Here is a 22,006-nt window from a genome sequence, read left to right on the forward strand (position 1 = left end):
GTAAACATGATGCACACCAGTGCTGAATGAGCCGGTTTCCTGTGACACCAGAAATATAATTTGCTTTAGGTTTCTTCTAGGAGTGTGTTACATGGTTACTGTTGCCAAGCTGCCAGTTTTCTTTATTTTTATCGATATATTAGATGTCACGTCTATTGTTACACTTACCAGTATGATAAAGTACATCAGTTTTAAATCTTTGATATCTTTGCAAATATCCTTTAGTATTCATATGATCTTGCTGGTTAGTTCTATATTAGAGGGACTTAAATAATTGTAATATTTATCTTTTTTTTATTTTTTACAGAAATGGCTGATGTTTTCAGAGGCCTGAACCTCCTTGAGACCCTCAAAGAGTCCATAGAGAACAATAAGTTATCAGATGTCAAGGATGCAGTAGAAGATCTCCTGATCAGCAGGATCAACTTAGCTGTGGTGGGGAACCGTGGGGACGAAAAAGCCTCCTTCATAAACTCCCTCCGTGGCCTCGGTCCTGGGGACGATGGAGCAGCTCCGTCTCAGTCCCCTGTTTCCCCTGAGGACATAGCAGGCTACCCTAACCCTAAACACCCTGACTTTCGCCTGTGGGATCTGCCACCTGTCCCATCCACCTCTCCATTTGAACCCGAGGGATACATGGATAGAGTTAAGTTCCTCCGCTACAATGCCGTCTTCATGACATTCACACACACACCCCAACCCAACAGCGTGGAGGTGTTCCTGGAGGCCCGATCACTGCAGCGACAAACAGTGTACTTTATTCTCTTAGCTTTAGCAAAAGACACAGAAAAAAGCTTAGAAGAAAAGAGGAAAGCAAGTCTGGAAGTGCTGACATCACAGGGTGTCGCACAGCCTAAAGTCTACCTGGTGAGACCCTCCACCCTGGAGAAGTTGGACTTCCCTGGCTTGTTGGAGGACATGGGAAGAGACCTTCCAGAGATCAGAGCCCATGCCCTTCTCTTGGCTCTACCCACGCTGACCTCCACCCTGGTTAGTCAAAAAAAAGAGGCATTCAAAGCACTGGTATGGGCAGCTGCCTCGTTATCTGGTGGGGTGTCGGCTATTCCTGTTCCCCTTGTGGCCTCCATGGTGGACTCAAGTGTAGCAGTGCGGATTCTAACCAAAGCACAGTTATCTCTGTGCCTGGACGAAGAATCGGTCGAGCGACTGGCACGACAGCGAGGCATGGAACCCACAAGACTTAAAGGGCTGCGGACTTGTGTACTGTCAGTGGAGGTCACCAAAGGTGAAGTGAAAAAGCGGCTGGCGGCGGCTGAAAAGGACTTGGCCACGGTTTCGTCGAAGCTGGTGGAGATGGCGATGCCCAGACATGCACGTTCTGCCAGCCGCTCCTTCACTGCCATGTTGCAAGCCTTAAACGGCGCCATAGATGAAATGGCGGCTGATGCTGAGAAGATAGCGGCTGCTGCTCTTGAGGAGAGGAAGTGAATGTTTTTCTCTCTGTGTAATGTTTCCTGTTCCATGTTTCCTGTATGTGTGGTGCACCATTCTTTTATTTGCTGGGACATAAGAAACGTACTATTTATACAACACTTCATAAATCTTTTCATTTGTTTTCACTCTCATAAATGAGCCTGAAGTACTAAAGGACACTGTAAATACTGTGTAAGAATACATTTTGCAAATAGATGTCAAGCACTGTAAGCTGCTCTGTGCCTGATAAAGAAAGACACCCACCCTGAACAGTGGCTTTCAAAGCATTAAATAGAGGAAGTGAGAGGAAGTTCAACTGTAGCAGACAAGTTGAAGGAAAAAAATAATAATCTTGATCGCTACAACTATAAAAGATTGTGTTTGCTGGCTTGCATGATTGGGCATGCAAATTCTTCAAAGTTTTGGGTCAACTGTGAAAACTTCCTTTTTTAAAATCTTATTCGTATTTAAGGAGGGATGGTGTGTGCTACTAAAAGTGGATCCTCTGAGGTAAGTGCAAGCTTATTTTTTGCTTTTTTTTTTTATTTTTTTAAAGATGTTGATGCCTGTGTCTAGAGAAATTTGAGTATTGATTTCCAAAGAATGAAAAGTGGGAAATGTATTCAGTTATTAGACATTTGGACTAAGCTTCCTGCAGCAAAAAGTAATCTTGCTGTATCCACAAGAACACAGCGGCATTTGTAAGTGATGCATATACTGTATATGGAGCCTTTAAAGACACTGCATTCATTTTTGACAATATTATGTTTACATTTTGTTATTCTGTAAAATAAACATACTGTGGTGTTTGCACTCTAAATGTATTGTGTGTGGTGCATTATCGGTTTGCATGGCTAATGAGACAGCCAAAAGCGATTTAAACAAACGGCTGATATCAAATAAAAATAATTTTCCTACAAGTCATATTGTAGGTGAAAGCAAAAATGAACTGAACCTGTAACCTGAAGCCTTAAAATGTAATGAATGTTTTGGGCTTCGCTGTTTCCAGACATGACGACTACAACTACTGCTTCTACTGGGGTTTGCAACAAAACATTCAGCCTCAATATTTTGTCGTAAAGTCTATCTCTCTCTGTCTTTTTTTACTAAAACAAAATGACAAACTCTAGTTGACAAAATGCTAGTCGTGAGAAAAGATGATATTGCAATGATGGAGAATTCACAAATTTTGAAATGAGGAAGAAAATGTAGACTACTCTTACAATTGCCAGAAAAAGAGGAAGAAGAAATATCTTGAGAATAGCACATTTACATTGAAAAAATAACAAATAACAAAAGTTCTGTGGTGTTATGATGTATACAATTACATACACACACTCTTTTGCTTTGTTTTTTTTATTTCCAGATATCAAGCCTTAGTGCCACACGAAGATGAATGCTCAGACAGTTGGGTGGTTGGTATTTTTGGCCCTAATAAAAAGTAGGAATTTCATTACTCCACTGTGATGACAATATTTGATTTTAACAACAATTGCATTAAAGTCACGTACATTACCGGACTTTTCCGCTTGTGTTTTCACCACCACAGATTTTTCCTGTCAATCATCAGTCGCCTTCCAACTAGTAGACACTCACCTGACAGCTAAAGAGGGGTCCTGCATTGAAATCAGATGCACAGTCATTAGAAATGTTGCTGTTGATGGTGCATACTGGTTTTGGATGAAGAATGCGTCTTGGCTTGAGTCTGAAAAGGATTTTGATAGCACTGTCATTTACAGAACGCATACGTCAGCACCGTCTGTAAGTCCAGACTTTGCACACAGAGTGACCTATACCGGCTCTTTAAGTTGGACAGATTATTTTTCATCGTCAGCAAAGCCAGAGTGTGGTATTTTAATCTGCGACCTGAAAAAGACTGACAGCGGAAACTATTCAGTCAGATATGTACGTCAATCTGACAAATGGAAAACTCCAGACGTGAATCTCACAGTTACAGGTAAGTACAAAAATCAGAATACTGACAGATATTTTCAGAAAATACATATCAATAAAAAGCTGGTCTGGAGGCTGATTGGATTGGTTGGGTTGAGATTCAGTTATATGATGAATGATGATGAATATAAAAATGTAAGGGTTATGAGAATAAATGTCTAGAAAAAAACTCGGAAGTCTTGGTTTTATGATAGAATGTCATACATACATTTAGTTGTGTTTTGTGTAAATATTTTGAGAATTGGAAATTAAGTTGTAATAGTATGTGAAAACAATTATGACAAAACATATCATTTTGAGATTACTCAACACAGATCTGATGTAATTTAGACTTATTTCTAAGAGAGGATCGAAACACTGTGTGTCGGTGTGTAACTTGATCTTCCCCATCTCTCTGTTTGACACAAAAGCTGACAGGTTGCTCTCTCCTGTTTGTGCATGCAGGTATACCCAATGTTGACTGACACCAAGCAGTCCAATCAGTGCAATCTCTGTTTTGAACAGCTCACTGCACGTTTATTAGCAAAACATAGCGGTTAATATTTAGCTACCTGACCCGACTACTACAACAACCTAAAACATAAGTTCTTGCCACATTAATAATAGGCTAATGATCTCGTAATCACAAGATCTCTATCTTACAATTATGTGCGAACTATCTCAAAATGATGGGATCTTTCTTTTCAGTCACACACGAGGGAAAGAAATATCATCTAATGTGTCTCCAGGGTTAACTTGAACCTTTGTTGCTTTGGCTCCATGAGTTTTAACTCAGCCAATAACATCAATTATGACTCCAGAGCAGTTTTGCTAAAGCTTCACTCGGCATAGTTTACCAGCCAAAGTCAGTAATTCAGTCCATATTCACCTTAATAACTAAAGTATAAATTCATTCTTGTGTAAAAAGAAAATTCTCATAGTAATACTATTATATGTATTATATATCATACAAATTTACTAACTGCCTCTTCTGTGTTTTCACATTTTCAGAAAATCCATGCCTGATCACTTTTGAGAAACCACGTGTCGTAAAAGAATATGACATCATGACACTCGAATGCTCTACTTTACGTTCATGCCCTTCAAACCCACAAATTCAAGATTTGACAGGACAGTCCCTGACACACCTCAATAACAAGAAAAGCACATCAGTCACTTTTACAGTCAACTGGCACGATGATGGGAAGGAGTTTTCATGCCAAACAAAAGACAACATAGACACGTATTTGATTAAGAATATCAGTGTAATTGTCGAATGTAAGTTCATGAATGGAGAGTTTATGTGTGTCATGTCTACTATTACAGTTTGGAACCCTCTCAAATTAATTGACAGATCTTTAAATGCAGGAGCTAATACCTGAAAACAACTTCAATCTAAGTTTTGTGATGCTGTAAAATGTTTGTTAACATAAGTAACATTGAGAAAGCACACATTCCCACATATTAGAGCTCCTCATTCATCAGAATGAGTAGTTGAACCTATGTGATGTTTTGAGAGAATACTAGCAATGCCTATATGTGCTACCCCCAAGTTGCTCAGAATTAATCAGCAGAATTACTCAGTCATGTGCTTTGCAGTGGTAATAATAAGATAAGAAAATTAGGTACATTTTTGGCAGCTTAGAAGGTTTACTGAGTGACCTTCAAAAAAGAAGCAACTGAAATACATCACTTTTACTGCACAGTTTTCATGCTCTAACATGTTTTATTCAAGAAACAGCTTAGTTACACTGTATGTCAGAAAACCCTGAAGTTTTAAAGTCACTTGTATTGTATTTGCTGACATAGATGCTCCTAAAGAGATATCGGCAAAAAGAAGCCCTGAAAACGTCGTGAAAGGACAATCTGTGACTCTCACTTGCTCCGCCAAAGGACGTCCTGTCCCCACCTTCACCTGGTTTAAAAATGAACAAAGGCAGGTTGGAATGGAAGGGGCAGAATGGACATTCAAATCGATTGACGTTTCACAGAGAGGAAATTACTATTGTTCAGCTCACAACGAACATGGGACAATAAAGTCAATCCCAGTCATTATTGATATTACATGTGAGTACTTCCTATGTTTTACCTTGAATGAATTTGGTTTGACGTGTTTTTGATTCTCAGTGGTTTTAACTCCTGTAATACTGCTGTACTGACATTTTGCCGTGGGCTTTGTGAAAGATCTCTCTAAAATTCTCAAGATAATGTTTAATTTGATTTACAGTACAGTGTCCTTAGTGGATTGTCATTGTGGATCGACCTGAAGAAATATTGAAATCTTCTGTTTCAGACGTGCCTGAAGTGCAGTTGATGAGTTCAGTTGGTCAAGTAGTTACACAAGGAGATGAAGTGACTTTAACATGTAAAGTGCATAGAAGCAACCCACAACCTCACGACTTTCTTTGGTTGAAAGATGGGAAAGCTATTGGTTGGAGGCAGACATATGTTGTTAAAATGATCAAGCCTGAGGACCGTGGCTCTTACATATGTAAAGCCACTAACACTGCAGGTGCTGGAACATCACAACCACTTCAACTTCAGGTTCAATGTAAGTTTCACAGCTCCTTGTGTCAGAGAGTTGATGATGACAGAGAAAAGGACAAGAATCCACAGACTGTATCACCATAGGAAGCATACTAAAAGTTTTTTCTTCCTTCCAGACAGCCCGAGAAAGACGAGCATTGTCATCAGAGACAAAAACGTGAAAGTTGGTTACTCCCTTACGTTAAGCTGTGAAACTGATGCCAATCCTTTGCCGCATAGATACTCCTGGTACCGTCACAAAGAAAACAAACAGATTGACTCTTCACAGTTGACGTTCACAACAACTATGGAAAAAAGTCTCAATTTGCAGAGCATACAAAGAACAGATGAAGCATGTTACATATGCAACGCAGCCAACTACATCAGTACAGGGAATAATAGTGAGCCGGCGTGCATACAAGTACTCTGTAAGTAATTGTGTTACGCTGAAAATGTTCTGTGTATATTTAAGTTTCTCCAAACATTTTAAAGTTTTTACAGTATTAGAAAAAAAAAAATATTTACACCTGATTGACTCAAATAATCACCAAGAAATCATCACTTTTTATTATTATTATTATTTGCTTTCTGGCAGATTTACATGAGAACATCGACTTTCATATCTGGATGGTAAATATGAAGATGGAGCCAGCAGCCGGTCAGCTTAGTCTAGCATAAGACTGGAAACAACTGGCCTGGCTCTGTGCTAATTCCACCTCCCAGCACCTCTTATAGTCACAAATTAACACATATTTCATTTCTTTAATCCATTAAAAAACCAAAGTGGGAAAAATGACAATTTGTTGCCATTTTACAGGGAGCAGTTTGCAGGCAACCAGGGAAGACTCCTAGAAGTTACTGCTCCCAGTTACTGCTCCCAGACACAGCTCATAACCTCACATAAAATGGCAAATTGTAGTTTTTACACTTCAGTTTCTACACAGATTAAACAAACAAGATATAATGTGTTAATTAGTGAACTTTATAGATACTGCTTGGCTGACTTTGTTACCTTTGGACAGAGCCAGGCTAGCTGTTTTCAGTCTTTGTGCTAAGCTAAGCTAAGCTGCGGCTGGTTGAAGCCTTATATCCAACGGACAAACACGTGATCTGCTATCAATCTTTTTATCTAACTCTCCACCAGAAAGCAAATAAGCGCATTTCCTAAAATGTCAAACTCTTAAGTGTTTAAGCTGTAATATCATGCAACATGTTTAAAAGTTAATGAATCCTCCTGAAAATCAAGCACACAGCTGCTTCCTCTCTGCAGATCCTCCCACCAAACCCATGCTGACTATGGATGCTGAGGTCAGGGAAGGTCAGCTCATCACCATCAGCTGCACTGTTGAAAGCTCCCCACTGTCACATCTCACTGTGACAAGGACTTTCACATCAAATCCTGAGTTTCCAGAACCGGTTTTCACTGCACCCGATGGGCACAACAACACACTCCATCACAAATTTAAAGTAACTTCAACCCACGCAGGGTTTTACACCTGCGACGCCACAAACAGCGAAGGTTCAGCCCAAAGCAGGCAAATGAAGTTGGTGGTGAAATGTGAGTGATTCAGCGGTGCATTGTCTTGTTGCTAATCAAAGAAATCAAAACCAAAACTTTCCATAAAGTTAAGTCAAGTACTGTACTGCATAATACAATTTGTGCTTTACCTGAGTATTTCCATTTTCTGCCACTTTATACTATTGTTCCACTACACTTATTTGTCATCCAGTATAGTTACTTTAAAGACTGAGATCTCACAAAAGATGTGATCAACTTAAAAATATGACGCATTATTATAGATAAACTAGTAGTAGTAAATGAAGTAGTTCAAACTAGACATAAATTAAATATCAAATTGTTGTAATGCATCAATAATAATGATCCAGTAATATAACTCTGACAGGAAGCATTCTGCCTCCTCACTAGCATAGTATTGCCACTTTTTCTTAAATCTCAATAAATTTCCCACCTATATAATTCAATTAAATAGTTGTTTAATTGAGTTAAGTTTTAAATGTTCAGCTTTTGTTGAGACAAAAACAACTTGTGATATAATGCACCACCACCACCACAAACAATGGCCAGTTTGCAATTGTGCAAACTTGTGCATTGGAATGTATTGTATTTTACAGATGTGCATGTTCTTTCATTCCCCTGTTTATATAGTTCACCTACATGGACAACAACGTGAATTGGCCCGCTCTTCACAACAGTTTAATTTAGTTTCCAGTTATTGAGTGTTTGGGACCATGATAGTGATTTCTATACATGCCATTATAATTGACATATTCAGACAATGTTTAGATCTGACTCTTCTCCGTTTCACTATATTTTTTGCAAATGCAGATCGTCCCAAAGACGTGACAGTACAAGCTATGCCTGGTCTTGTTGTGAATGAAAACATGTCGTTGACACTGCAATGCATTGCCCAGTCCCATCCACCAGTGACGTCTGTCACCTGGATGAAGATGACTGATGGGAAGAGTGAAATCATCGAGAAGACTGAGACTGTCACTGTGGGGTCTGTCAGTCCTTCTGACAGCGGACTGTACAGCTGTGAAGCCAGTAATGAAATTGGAACTGGAAAATCCCAGCAAGCTGAGGTTAAAGTCAAGTGTGAGTAGACTGATGTACTCATGATGGTGTATGGATGAACTACGAGGAAATACAATACATTATTGAAAATATTTTAAATACTAATTGGGCTTTCTGAGGCCAAAAACATAAAAACAGGAGTCCTTAGATTAGATATTCTATATAACCCCCAAACCAGATAAGAATAAGACAACACACAACCACATTAATTCAAGTTGCAGATACAATATACACTACATTATTATGGACATGTGAAGCATGCTGTCTGTTAACAGTTAACATTTCGGCAATAGAGGACTTAAGTGGCAGCTTAGTGGGAATTCTCAAACACAGATATGAATGTTTAGAGAAATGTGTTACGTTTACATTCAGAGTTTCTCACCAAAACACGCTGTATGTTTCCACAAAGCCTCATAAACGTGTTGAATATAATTTAAATCCTGCACTGTTTAAATCCATGTTGGCTTACTAACAGTCTTCTTTTCACTGCCTTTTTCTGGTTCATTGCTACATTTCTTGGTGCACTACCGCTACCAAATGCCAATAATTGAAGTAACCTGGAAACTGGCAGGAATGTGTTCATGAGATTCAAAAAAGGGAGGACCTTTGTTGCTCCATAGCGCTAGCAAATGTCAAAAACTCATTCAAATACCTTGTGATGTGATGTAGAAAATAACTATTGGTCGACAAATCAGTTATAACATGAATTAAGTGTCTGAATCACAGCCTTTCTTTCAATTAAAAAATGTATAGACTTTTTTATGATTATAGCATCTTGCTGTTGTTCTTGTGGCATAAGTTAAGCAGCAGTGGGCAGCTCATTGCTTTACTACAGTGTCTTCTTTTGAAACAACCACTGGGATGCCAAAAGGACATTTTCAAGTTCTACACACAGTGGCTTTAAAATATGTTTGCCATTCCTGTATGGACACTCTGATATCGAGTCTATAATTTTGTATTAATACAACTTTCTCCCTGCTTAGATTCTCCAAAACACACAAAGATCAGCAGAGCAGCAGAACTGCAGCATTCTGACGGAAAAGGCTTTGTGACACTGAGCTGCAGCAGTCGCAGCTATCCCCCAGACATACAATATTCATGGCACAAGAAGATGAAGGTGGAGGAAAAGGATGTACTTGTTAAAGTGGCTGACGGTCAGAACTACACAGTATATTCAGACCAACCGGGAGAATACTACTGCATCGCAAAAAATGAAATAAGTCAAGGATTGTCTGACCCAGTGCAGCTGTTTGTTGACCGTGAGTGAATTTCAAGGCCATGTGTCTGTACTGTATATTGCTTTCATACAGGGGACGTGTTGCAGGTTGGAGAGCAGTTTGAAAACTTGCCTATACACTGACGCTCTGTCTCTTCTAACCACAGGAGGCCTTATGAAGGCCCTGAAGTTCCTCTTCCTTTCTCTGATTATCCTGCTCATTATTTTCATAATTTTCTTCGTCTACAGGTAAAGTATGAAAAATTAATGTTTCAAAAATAAGTACATTTCACATACGATGTGGCTCATGTAACCACTGTTTTTCAGGCACAAGAGGAACAAATCAATTCAACAAGGAACTACGAACACGCTGCCCTGTTTTGGTTTTGTGGTAATGACTCATTTGTGTGACCTTTTCTGCGTCTTTATTGAACAAATCTAGACAGAAATGACATATATTTGTGAATGTGTGTGTGTGTGTAAACCAATTCAGGGTTGGTGGAATGGCGCTAGGAGGAGGAATTTGACGAACGAGCCCGTCATGGCAGAGCCTTTTAGGAGCAGAGATGACCTCTTGCCAGACCAGCCGTGCCGTCCAAACGGCCAACGACGCCAGCCTCGTCCAGACAGCACGTAAGACAGCAGCCAGACACACACACTGTCCCCACCCAGGACAAGGCACACTCTGTAGAACAGGGAGCTGGATGCTGCTGCTCATGCTGGAGTCAAAGCATCCATTTAAGATCCTTCAGACACGAATGGTCACAATGAGAGTCTGTCCTGTCATTTATTACAGCCAGTCAGTGAGTATGCACGTTTTTTATTCTTATCGCCATTGTTGTTCCACAGGCCTGTATCCAACATCAACAGTGTTTACTGCACTGTGAATCTGCCCGCTGGACAACAGGTGAGTCAGGCTATTCAAAGCAAGTTTCACAACAACGAACGAATGCAGACACTTCAGTGAAAATAACAATGTAAGAAGTAGAACTTAGTATATTGGCCTTTATTACAGGAGCAATCTACCAAGTTTACACACATACTTGTCATGAGCATCACTTAGCCTGTGAAAACAGTCGAGAAATATCTTCTGTGAAAGAAGAAGAGTGAGAAAAATAAACTCTGATGTCTTCGATAAAACAGATTTCAACAGAAACTGGATATGGAGAATGAAAGATGAGGCCGTTTACCAGGCAGGCTAAAAATATGTATGGAAATTGTAGGAACCGGTGTTTATGGAAATTTAGGCACAAAAAGTCAGGATATATCTCTTTTGACCATTCTTTTTTAAAAACAGTTTTTGCTTTCATGCAATTTGCAGTTCTATGCAAATCCCCCAAATGTTGTCCATCTTCAAGATCTTTTACCAATTTTAGCGATTAATTACCTTTTCAGTTATGTTTCAGTGAGCGAAGGCCTGGTGTCTCCCAGATTTCCCCCCTACTTACATATAAATATGTTGGATTTAAAGGAAAGGAAATTTATGCTGAAATATCAAATCTTTGTAATTCAAATCCTCATTATTTCTAAAACAATCCTTATGACGTCTGATTAAAAAAAGTTAAAAGTTAAACTGGCAATAGCACAAAGTCCAAAAGGTGAGCGCACGATATACAGCATCTGCATTGGACTTGTAAAATCAGTATTTTTGTAGCTACAACAGACAGCCGGATGTGTCTTTCAATGATCAAGCTGTTGCTTTGCCCACTGTGCTGGAGCTCTGTCCCGTTTATCAGAACAGTAATCATTCAGTATTGTGGAGCAATGAATTACCGGACGACATACAGCTTCAAATTTAAGGCATGAATGAACTGATTCAGTTGCTACTGTACATTCACTGATGTCTTCTGTCTGCATCTGCTCAGGGTCCTTCTGCACAAAAGCCAGTCAGACAGCAAGGTGGACACACAGAGGCAAATTCTCTCAACTACGCTTCTCTACACTTTGGAAATAAGCAAAAGTGAGAATGTATATGTTTCATATAATACCAGAACAAGAAAGGCATTATTGCATGGCAAATTTTATGATGACTTTTTTTTTTCTAGGATCAAACAGACAAAAGCGGAAGAGGATGTGGTGTATGCTATGGTGTCCAAGCCAGCTAAAAAGGTTAGAAACCTATAAACCACATTCTGTTCATGTGTCTTGTTCAGTTTATTGCACTGTAGGCCATTTTGTTTAATGTCTAAATTACATTAATGGCTGATCTTTATATTTTTGCAGTCAGAGGAAATGATTACAGTAAAGATGCTTCTTTGAAATCTAGAAAAAAAGAAGTATGTCCTGTTTAGAACATGTGGTTACCCACAATACTGTAGCAAAGAAGATTGCTGTTTAGAAATCAATTCCTAGTAACAAGCAAAATGATTGCATCAAGGAAAACGTCTTCAAGTCCTCACAAGCATCAAGTGTGTGTTAATATGAACGTTGCTGTCAGAAATTGTGACACAAATGATGTGGTGATTATCTCTGTCGTCCTCCTAGGATGAACAAGAACGGCTGGAGGACTACGAGAACATCACTGCAGCACATGCAGCCAAACCTCCAAATCCATTGAACTATGACACAGACACCAGCGAAGAAGATGAAATAGATCTCAATTATTCACAGGTGAACTTCAAGGCAAAGCCTGGACACCAGAGACGCTGCAGCGACTCCAGCACCTCTGATGACGAAGACACCCAGTATTCTCATGTCAAAATCTGAGTTAAGATATTCTTATCCGAGTCACATGAAATCATGCTCATAATCGATTCAAAGTTTTTGTTTATTAAATAAGGGTTTTTAATAATTTACTGTATTGTTTTTTCACTCCTAAAATATCATTTTTAGTGCTTCGCTGCTTTTATTAGTGCGCAGTAACAAGTACCAAACAGAAAGGAGGAAAGTGACCTCTGTTATGAGCTTAATCCAAACCCATGGAACCTAAAATGTAAATAATATTGTATATGTATTGACTTTACTGTGACATTTGTGAACATCCTCCAGCACAAGACGACACGGCTGTAATGTTGTAACACTGTGCAGCAGTTGTGAGACTGAGACTTGTTTCTGAAATATGCATGTTGAAACAATGTGCTTTATGCATAATGCTCCATTTCATAACATGCTTTGGCTTCAGCTCTTGTATGACTGCCAATGTGCAGGAGGAATGGCTTCCTTAGAGCACAAACATTTATGTATTTTAGCAAAAAACAAATACAAAATGATCAATAAAAAACAGAGAGAACTGCAAGACAAATTGTTGCATTGAAATATCAAATATGAACAGAAGCATTTATCTATAGCAATGAACCACATGCATGAATAAAGGTTGAGTTTAAAGGGAACTGTTACTGGTTCTGTTATGGTTGCTCGTGGGGGGGTTAAAGGTACATCTCCGGGATGCAGATTAGCTCTGACATCTGTAGAATGAGGTGACTACCTATCTAAAATCACTTTTATGGTGTTTTTCAAGGCATTTTTCAGTAAAGAGACACAAGAAGGATTGACAGAAAAGAGTTACTGTGACAAAAGTTGAGAGCTAAACTTGAAGCCACAAGTGTGTGGCATTACTCACTTTAAATAAGGTTGCCTGCAGTGCAGTTGCTGCCTCCACTGCTGCAGATGTTCTGCTCAGCTGGGCTCTGGAAAACTGAAGTGGGACATAGTAAAGTCCTGTAGCTGTTTGAAGCCCAGAATCCTGTTTCAGCTATCATTTCCCCTAAAGTCAAGCTATAACCTTTTCACCGACCTGTCCCACAAGACCATCAGAGTCTTTCTGTTGTCCCAAATGAGTGTCAGCAACTGTCTCTTCTGCCTTTGCGTCTCCTCCGTTGCTTCCACTGGAGTGCAGACGGATCTCAGCATACTCAGTCGTCTTGGAGGCCAGGCCTCTGATCTCCCCTTCCTCAAGCTTACCCACTGACTTGGCCTGGAGTTTAGCAAAGTCCACATTGGCGTAATGGAGAGGGTCTTCCTCAACTACTCCCTCCTTCTCCAGAAAGGCTTTATTGGCGTAAATCACATCCACTTGTGAAGAGTTGGTCTACAGGAAAAAGAGATTTGCTTCAGTAATGGACAAGAGATCATATTTCTCTTTACTCAATTAGATGGCATCCGCTTCACTGTTAAAAGGGTTAAACACAATTCTGGGAAATTAGCTTGTCGGCTGTTAAACCAGCATTGTATCTCGTTATCTTTCAAGCAAGACTCAACAATACACCCTAGAGTCACCTAGATTTTTGTTTAAGAGCACAAACCTGGCAAAACATACCAAAAACCAGCAATATCATGGAGCTACAAACTGTTTATTTTTATCGTTTGCAACAACCCTGACTCAGTTTAGTACCAGCTCACCATTAGAGAGTCCAATGGAAGCAGTGCATTAAGATATCAATAAAAACAGTATTTGGAACATGCTTAGCGTATAGATAGAGAGCAGATAAGTAGTGCTGCAGTAGCAGGATTGGAAAGTACTTTTTTCCAAACTCCATATAACAACACACCATATTGTGTCAACCACTGTAATAAAGAACGCTTTATAAGAGGTTAACAAGTTGTGATTGCTTGGGTTATTAATGTTAATAAAGCCTTTATTATGGCTTCATGGCTTTAAGCTGGTACTTTACATTCAATGCTTTCTGCACTTGCTTGTCGGATGTGTGAAGGTTCCTGTTTTTATGCATCTGTAGGCTTTCACCTACATACACATGTAGGTGTGTACAAGGACGTAAACTCACCTCATTAGTAACTAAAAAGTCTGAAGTGTCCACCAATCCCTTGTCAGGTGAATGGCTGCCTTTCCTTTCCCTGAAACCAAAACCAAAAGTCATTGTTATATGTACAGTTATTTATTATTTGTATTCAAGTCTCTCATTTCATTCCCACTGAAATTGACTGCCAGCCTGGTCACCAACCAAGTCACACCCCTCACAGCAACCAAAATGTCCTGCTAACAGTGCTGTATTTAGGGAGTTAGCTGCTGTCTGTTCAGCTGTGTTACTCACCTGCAAAAGAATAGCAGCAGTGGGACGCACACCAGCAGCATCCCCAGTGCTCCCGCTGCAGAGCCGATCAAAAGAGACACCGCATGGAGGCCTGAAAAGTGCCCACAAACCACATCAGTTAGTGACACCAGAAAAAGGCAGATTATACAAAAGAAAAGCCAAACATAAATGCAGCGTCCTGCACATTCCTCTACCTAGCTGAGTTTCGCTGGAGGACATGTTGAATGCAAAACTATCAGAGCCCAGTGAGTTGATGCTGAGGCAGACTAGGGAGGGCATGTCTTCGTCCAGACGGTACAAGGTGATGAGGCTCCTCATGCCAAAGCTCCCCAGGGGAACTTCTCTGATAGGGATTTCGGCAGAGTGATTGACAGGCTCCCCGGCCAGTTCCCAAACCAAGGAGGGAGGCGGGTTCCCTTGGCTGTCGCAGGAACATCGAATCAGAGATAAAATCTTGACGCAGCGGGAAGAAGGCAGGATCTCTGAAACGACTGGAACAGATAATGTAATTGGCTATTAGTCCATGCTTGGTCAAAATAAAGGCTTACAATTAATCAAAAAATAAATAAATCTCACATGTGACATCAAGACTGGCAGGCTCTGAGTATTCAGCTCCGTGGACATTCAGGGCTTCACAGTAATACTGATCCTCGGAGAGTTTGGTCACATTGAAGATGAAGTCTTGCTCAGAGCCCACCGTCTCCTTCTCTCTTCCAACCACTCTGAACCAGGTGAAGTTAACCGTTGCTGGATTTGCAATGGTTGTGCAAGTCAGAGTTACCGAGCTGCCGTCGATCACTGGACCAGAGGGGTCAACTGAAACTGAGGTGTTTTTAGGGGGATCTGAAAAAGAAAAAAATGTTTCTGTTACTCCTGCGTGCAATGTTATTGAACTGCATTATTTGTTATTTCCCAACAAACTATTTTTAGGTTGATTCATGGCAGGTTTTTCAGGCTGCAGTGATTCATAAATTCACGGTTTGATTTGGTATCTTAAGTTAATGTCACACAGTTTAACACCTTTCAAAAAAGAGCGGTGGATGAGAACATGCCTCACATTTTTATCCTGAGATGACAATATTCACATTTTTCTTTCTCAGATCTTTCGCAAAACAGCTACGGCTATGCACTGTTCAATTTTGAAGAGAACATGAGGTGAACATGAGGTTTGCACAAATTAACTTTGAATCTCAACTTTCAAGAAAACACGGTCCCTAATGTGCTCAGAGAAAAATGGCAATTTGAACATCTACAATTCAATGACAACCATGCAAACTGTTTCTGCTGATGAAGATCATGTGATATGATCAAAAGCTCCCAAAGAGCTACTAAATGGACCTTGTGAAACAACTGTTTTCCAAGGTCAAGACTGAAGTTTGAACCTTGAGGTCAATGGTTTGATTCATTCCATGTTTGGAATCAAGCCCTTTGTACTGGGTATTAAAATATGATGCAATATTTTGTCACTCCTCCAATTATGTGAAATTTACAATTTCATGCCTTTTCAATAAACTGAACTTATTTACTAGTGGTGAATCATTAAAGCTTAAAGTAAAGGAAGCTACACATTTTGATGAGAAGCAAAAAGTAAAAGAATCATCAAGACATTATAAAGGTTTTTATAAATACTTCCATGGTCTATATAAGATTTATTTCAATTTTCTGTGGTTGGAAATTACGCCTTAATGAGGACAGAAACCAAACAAAACATCTACACATAAATTAACACGCTGGCACACATGTGGACGTACAACAGAGCTCAGTCATGATGGACTGTAGACATAGAAAAGATTTTGAGGTTGTCACGCAATGCGACAATGCGTTACTGTCCACGGTCCAGACACTGTGGTGTTGCCCTGTGACAGAGTCTTGGCTTCAGGTCATGTTTGGGTGACCACAGCTGGATATACAGTAGAGCCATATTCAGCATATGAACACACTGGAAACATACAGTTTTGTTGTTTGTAATCAGTGTAAATCAATGTCTTTACAGTGTAAAATGAACTTACATTGAATGTCCAGCTGAATCGGTGCTGACGTTTCCTCTCCCAGCTCATTTTTTGCTGCACAGTGGTAGTCGCCGCTATGGCTCGGGTCGACACCGTGTATAACTAAGATCGATCCAGGCTCCTTATCCTCTTCATCATCTTTGTACCAGGTGTAGTTGGTCACAGGTGGGTTGGCACGACTGCTACAGGACAGAGTAACCGAGCTGCCCTCCAGTATTGGACCATTAGGGTCGACAATTACTGCGGTGTCCTTGGGAGAAACTGGGAAAACAAACACAAGTATGAGTTCAGTCCATGTGGCTGGCCAATATTTGTCATCTGTTTCACTCTGACTTACAATGCACGTCGATCTGAGTGATGGATGAGTTCTGGGTTCCGTATCTGTTACTGACTGTGCAGTAAAATTGGCTGTCGACTTCTGAGACCGTAGTTGAAAGCCTCTTTTTAGAACCCACTGCTGCCACCTGATCTCCATCCACTTTGTACCAGGTGTAGACGTCCACGGCTGGATTTGCGTTAGAGTTACATGTCAGAGTCACCGAACTGCCCTCTTTCACAGGACCAGAGTAACTGACTGATGTGTTATTTGGAGGGTCTGGAAGAGAATTTTGAAAATCTAAATGTGTGAAATAATTTTTTGGCCACTTGGGGGCAGTGCAACAAATTGTAAACAAACATTGACATACTATTATCACCGTATATAGTTGATCATGTTAGCCAACAGACATGGACCAACATTAGTATTAGTATGGATTAGTACGCCAAATATTCACTCTCGTTTTAGCTCCATTTTGGTCTCCAGCAACTCCTGAGGGAAAAATCAAGCTCCTTAGCTGCTAAATGCTACATTATGCTTATCAGACAGTCGCTAACTTTGTCTGCCAGTAACATTTATATTACACATAGTTATTGTTAATATAAAAATACTGATTAATGCAGCTTTAAACATTCATAATTTAGTTAATTTGTCTACACCTTATATACCATACACTTTAACAGGATGCAAACTTTTACACAGAAAACACTAAAACCGAAGTCCCTCAAGTCCCTCTTGGTGTGAGGTGACAATGCTAACCACTGAGCCGCGTTATACGAGATGTGACTTAAAGGAACAGCTAAGACATTTTGGGAAATGCGCTCATTAGCTCTCTTGCCGAAAGTCAGTTGTGGGGGATTGAAACAGCTAGCTTGGCTCTGTCCGAAGGTGAAAAAATCAGCCTACCAGCACCTCCAAAGTTCACTAACTAACACGTTATATCTTCATTGTTTAAGTACAAAAATCAAAGTGTTAAAATTACATGTTGTGGTTTTGGAGGGTTTCCAGTCTTCCAGGCTAAGTTACACTAACAAATCATATTTAACAGACATGAGTTTATTTCCCATGACATCAAACTATTCGTTTAAGACATAGGACATGCCAATATAACATACCCTATTGGGGAGCATGTCAACCACTCTGTAACAATGAATGTCTTATTAGAGGTTTACAAGTTGTGACTTATTACTGTTATTAAAGCATTTGTAAAGGCTTTATGAATCAGTAATAAGCTTTACTATGAACAACTTTTGGGTTGCCAGATTGTGAAAAATCCTTTTGCAACCAACAAACTCTAGAAAATCAGCAAGTATACAGTTGTAAATGTTAGTAAGTGATTAATAATGGGTCAGTGTTTCCCACTTTCTAATAAGTCATCAAGTCTGCAGCTTTTATTAATAAGTTATTAATAAACACACATTAAACACACATGATCACATGATATGATGTGATCTGAAACAACATCCAACACAACAAATATGACATAAAAATACCAGAAACACACTCACAAAGAACACGGAGGGTCAAACTTTTTGCATACAGAAGGTCACTGTTGCCAGCTTGTCGGTTGTAGAGAGAACTGCATGAGAACTTCTGTCCATTGTGGAGGTACGAAGCGGTGAAGTTCATAACAGAGGTCACAAATTTAGTCTCCATGTTCTCCTCAATGTCACCTATACTGGGGGTCCATGTCAGAGCTGGAGGGAGAATGGGACAGGGAGCCACAGCCGAGCAGTTCAACATCACTGGAGTCCCTTCTTCTACCTCCAGCCTGGACGGAGTTATGGTAGGTCTGGGCAGTGAATCTGAGGAGTAAAACAATGAGGAAATGGCCGCAGAGATACCAAAAGATGTGGGTTTATATGTGTAAGTGTAACAGCAACAAACCTTGAACGGTGACAACAACACTGGCTTGAAAGTTGAACTTCAGAGCATTGTCACACTGCAGTCTGAAGTAATAGTTGTCATAATGGTTCGATGGCAGGTTGTTGAAGATGGTGGTGCAGTCCTTCTCACGCAGGATCCCCGTTAGGTTTCCTTGCAGGATGTTTAAGCTCGCACTCGCTCCAGTGAGGCTGGAATCAAACACCTGCGTTCGACTCCAGCTGCCTCTCTTCCAGATGGCTTTACACGAATCATCCAGGTATTGATCCCAAATTGAGGGCAAGCTGAAAGTGCAGGGGATGATCGCACAGGATCCACTTAGTCCCTCTACTGTCTGAGGCATGAAGGCTGCCCAGTGTCGGCATGAGCAACCTGGGGTGAAATAATAGCAACAAAACAAATATCAGCCAAGGCAAACACAAACATAATTATAAATTGCATTGCAAATTATAAACTGTCATTATTAAAGGTAAAACTAAACCATCCAAAATAACAGAAAACACCCACAAAAAGTAAACGTTAGGACAAAAAGTCAATTTTGCAACATTTGTGAGTAATTGTAAACATTTGTAAGACATCGGAAAAGCATTCGAATGTGGAGCAGCCTACCTTGAAGGAGACAGCATATGAGGAAAACCTTAACAGCACCTGTCATGCTTTTCTGTCAGGTCGATGATTCCACTGAGAGGTACTGGACACACACACAAAAAACCCCATTAATTCTTATATCCTGGTTAACTATCATGATTAGCCAGGATAATGGAAAATAAATCCTGTTTTGGGGGGAAATTATATTTAGTTATCGGACACACAAAGTAAAAGATTGTGACTGAACAATTCCTTCTTGGGAATTTTGATTTTTGTTGTTGAAAGAAATTCCCAGTGTTGTTTGAAGCACTGGCTTGCTAATAAGTGAAAACATCAATACCACAGTGGAATACTACTCCATCTAAATAAAGATGTAAAGCATTCAAAATTGTATTGAAGTAAAATGATTTGGAGTCAAATTATTAAAAACTTTTCAGTGTACAATAAGGGGAAATAATGTGTCAGTTTGTTGACTGAGAGGAATGAGGAAGGCCATACCTATTATTCATAGTAAAACTGTGCACAGATATTAAAGAACAAACATAAAGACGTTTCCTACAAAAGTGCAGTTACAAAAATAGTTTATGATTGACGGAGCCAACGAGTTCTCATCTGTCTGCCAACTTATTTGAATTCAAACCGTATTCAATGTTTTGCATGTTTTGCAAAACTGTGTTCTGGAAAGTAACAAGCTGCAATTGTCAGAGCAATGGACAGAGAAAAGATATGAATGATAATAATAATAATAATAAATAAAATATAATAAATATAAATATAAAATAGATGAGTATAACTATGCATGTCTGGCAAATTATAAAGACTTATGCACAAGTATTTTATGATTGTTAAGGTAGACCGCTCAAGTAAGTTTGTGACACAGAAATAAGAATTTATTTCTGTACGGCGCTGCATGAATTAACAAGACAAGTCAGACTTACAGTATGTGACATCATTTTGCAGCTCGCAATCATTTGAGTTTAGTGAAAATTAAGTCTTACCTTACAGCCAACAATGATGTTCAGCATACAGTGTCTTTATTTTCTGGAAGAAAAGAGCACATTTGAGATTTAAATACACAACTCCTGACTTGATGTTGAAGTATCTGATTCAATGTTTTTGAAATTGATAAAGGAGCAAAGAAAGGTTTTTACCAGCATTGAAGGGTCAGTGGTGATAATCCAACTACTGAGTCATGTCAGACTGGTGGCGTTGTTTGGATGCCACACTCAGCTCTTGCTAGATTTGTCTGGGGAGTGGCTCTCAGCACAACAGGGCTTTGATTCTCTATACTACATTAATGTGAAGTCCCCTCAGTTGTTTTCCAAGGGAATCACATAACACATTTTCTCTAACCAGAATTTTATATCAATCAATATAAGATAAGCATATTTTATGAGCCAGAAGATTTCCTGAAGTTCGTTCAATGTTTTGTGATTTCAACAAGAAGCTGAATTACGCCTAATGTTTCAGCACAAAAGTACTTCCTGTTTCATCAGACCATTTTGTTATTTCTAACAGGAAGAGGAAATGAAGAGAAACAAAAGAATAGTAAGTAATCTCATTATAAAAATGCGATTACTTAAATAGACAATCTAGTTGAGGGTCAATTTGTATTAGAAACAGTTCTAATATTCTATTAAAATGAAGTGAAGATAAATACTGTATAAATGCTTTGAATGGCTGACTGGTTTTCTGAACCCTCTTCAACCACTGCAACAAATGTAAGCTAACATGAACATTGTGAAAAAGACCATGTGAATTTGGTTGCTGATTATAATTTAAAAAAAAAAAAAAAAGATTGCTGTCCGACAGCTATGCAAGTTTCAATGGTTGGATTTTTTGAACGCACCAAGTGGGAAATGTTTCAACACTGTAAGATGATTTTCAAATAGTGCTGTAATGAGTTGAAATGGCTGTATGAAAGGCAGAACAGTTGAGGTTTGCATTAGAAAATAATAGTTAAGTACCAGTGATTTGAAGCAGAACGGCCGAAAACATGACAAAAATCAATGTATTGTCCTTTAACTCAATAACAGTGTGCTAGTGTGTTAATGAAGTGTTGCAGTGAGTGAAGACACTATGTGTGTTATTGTTGTACACGCGGTTTGAAGCTAATATTTATTGTTATTGAAGTTAAACCCTAATACAGGAAGATAGTTTAAGTTCCAGTAAGCACCTAAAAAGAGCAGAAATGACCTCACAGGCTCCTGCTGCAGATACATGTGCATTACAACTTACTACATAATTACACTCTCCCATATTTTTTGGAAATAACAGTGTTTTGGAAAATGGTAAAGTTCTGCAACAAATACTAACAATCTTGCATGGTGGTAAAAAGAAGTGAGAGATCTTTGGTTAAAACACTATTAAAAAGCTATTACAATTAAGTGGGAAAAAATAGGGGCCCCGACACAGAACATAGTAATACTAGACTGGGTTCCAGACATAACCCAGTCTAGTAATTGTTGAAATACTGTTAAAACTGACACATATCTTGAGACTACAAGAGGCACAACT

At 39.3% G+C, this 22,006-nt stretch overlaps 3 protein-coding genes across 3 annotated transcripts; 2 read left to right on the plus strand and 1 right to left on the minus strand.

Annotated features, from left to right (window-relative positions):
- The first annotated feature begins 309 nt into the window (after window positions 1–309).
- Window positions 310–1,449, plus strand: irgq2 (immunity-related GTPase family, q2). The gene has a single exon (XM_070912712.1). The coding sequence runs from the start codon at window positions 310–312 to the stop codon at window positions 1,447–1,449; it is 1,140 nt and encodes a 379-aa protein (XP_070768813.1).
- A 965-nt stretch (window positions 1,450–2,414) lies between these two features.
- On the plus strand, window positions 2,415–13,027 carry LOC139290100 (B-cell receptor CD22). Its single transcript, XM_070911794.1, has 16 exons — window positions 2,415–2,475; window positions 2,984–3,391; window positions 4,498–4,644; window positions 5,176–5,433; window positions 5,660–5,857; window positions 6,030–6,320; window positions 7,163–7,450; window positions 8,240–8,509; window positions 9,472–9,747; window positions 9,872–9,953; window positions 10,032–10,095; window positions 10,198–10,337; window positions 10,554–10,611; window positions 11,570–11,664; window positions 11,750–11,813; window positions 12,189–13,027. Exons 1-16 carry the CDS (start codon window positions 2,415–2,417, stop codon window positions 12,408–12,410), a joined length of 2,922 nt encoding a protein of 973 aa, XP_070767895.1. The 3' UTR covers window positions 12,411–13,027.
- A 386-nt stretch (window positions 13,028–13,413) lies between these two features.
- Window positions 13,414–19,556, minus strand: LOC139290826 (myelin-associated glycoprotein-like). Its single transcript, XM_070912690.1, has 10 exons — window positions 19,511–19,556; window positions 18,905–19,273; window positions 18,526–18,822; window positions 17,039–17,296; window positions 16,702–16,962; window positions 15,269–15,535; window positions 14,887–15,183; window positions 14,693–14,783; window positions 14,426–14,495; window positions 13,414–13,731 (listed from the first exon to the last, which is right to left on the minus strand). Exons 1-10 carry the CDS (start codon window positions 19,554–19,556, stop codon window positions 13,414–13,416), a joined length of 2,274 nt encoding a protein of 757 aa, XP_070768791.1.
- Between the last annotated feature and the right edge of the window lie 2,450 nt (window positions 19,557–22,006).

This window comes from Enoplosus armatus, chromosome 9 (assembly GCF_043641665.1).
Source record: "Enoplosus armatus isolate fEnoArm2 chromosome 9, fEnoArm2.hap1, whole genome shotgun sequence".
Lineage (NCBI taxonomy): Eukaryota > Metazoa > Chordata > Actinopteri > Centrarchiformes > Enoplosidae > Enoplosus > Enoplosus armatus.

Bases quoted from the DNA above. Each gene is read 5' to 3' on its own strand.
- irgq2 (XM_070912712.1), top strand. From the start codon at position 310: ATGGCTGATGTTTTCAGAGGCCTGAACCTCCTTGAGACCCTCAAAGAG.
- LOC139290100 (XM_070911794.1), top strand. From the start codon at position 2,415: ATGAATGTTTTGGGCTTCGCTGTTTCCAGACATGACGACTACAACTAC. The intron at 2,476-2,983 runs GTTTGCAACAAA...TCACCACCACAG, and splicing joins CAACTACTGCTTCTACTGGG to ATTTTTCCTGTCAATCATCA. The intron at 7,451-8,239 runs GTGAGTGATTCA...TTGCAAATGCAG, and splicing joins AATGAAGTTGGTGGTGAAAT to ATCGTCCCAAAGACGTGACA.
- LOC139290826 (XM_070912690.1), bottom strand. From the start codon at position 19,556: ATGACAGGTGCTGTTAAGGTTTTCCTCATATGCTGTCTCCTTCAAG. The intron at 19,274-19,510 runs GTAGGCTGCTCC...ATTTCACCCCAG, and splicing joins CATATGCTGTCTCCTTCAAG to GTTGCTCATGCCGACACTGG. The intron at 13,732-14,425 runs GTGAGTTTACGT...TTTTTCCTGTAG, and splicing joins ACTTTTTAGTTACTAATGAG to ACCAACTCTTCACAAGTGGA.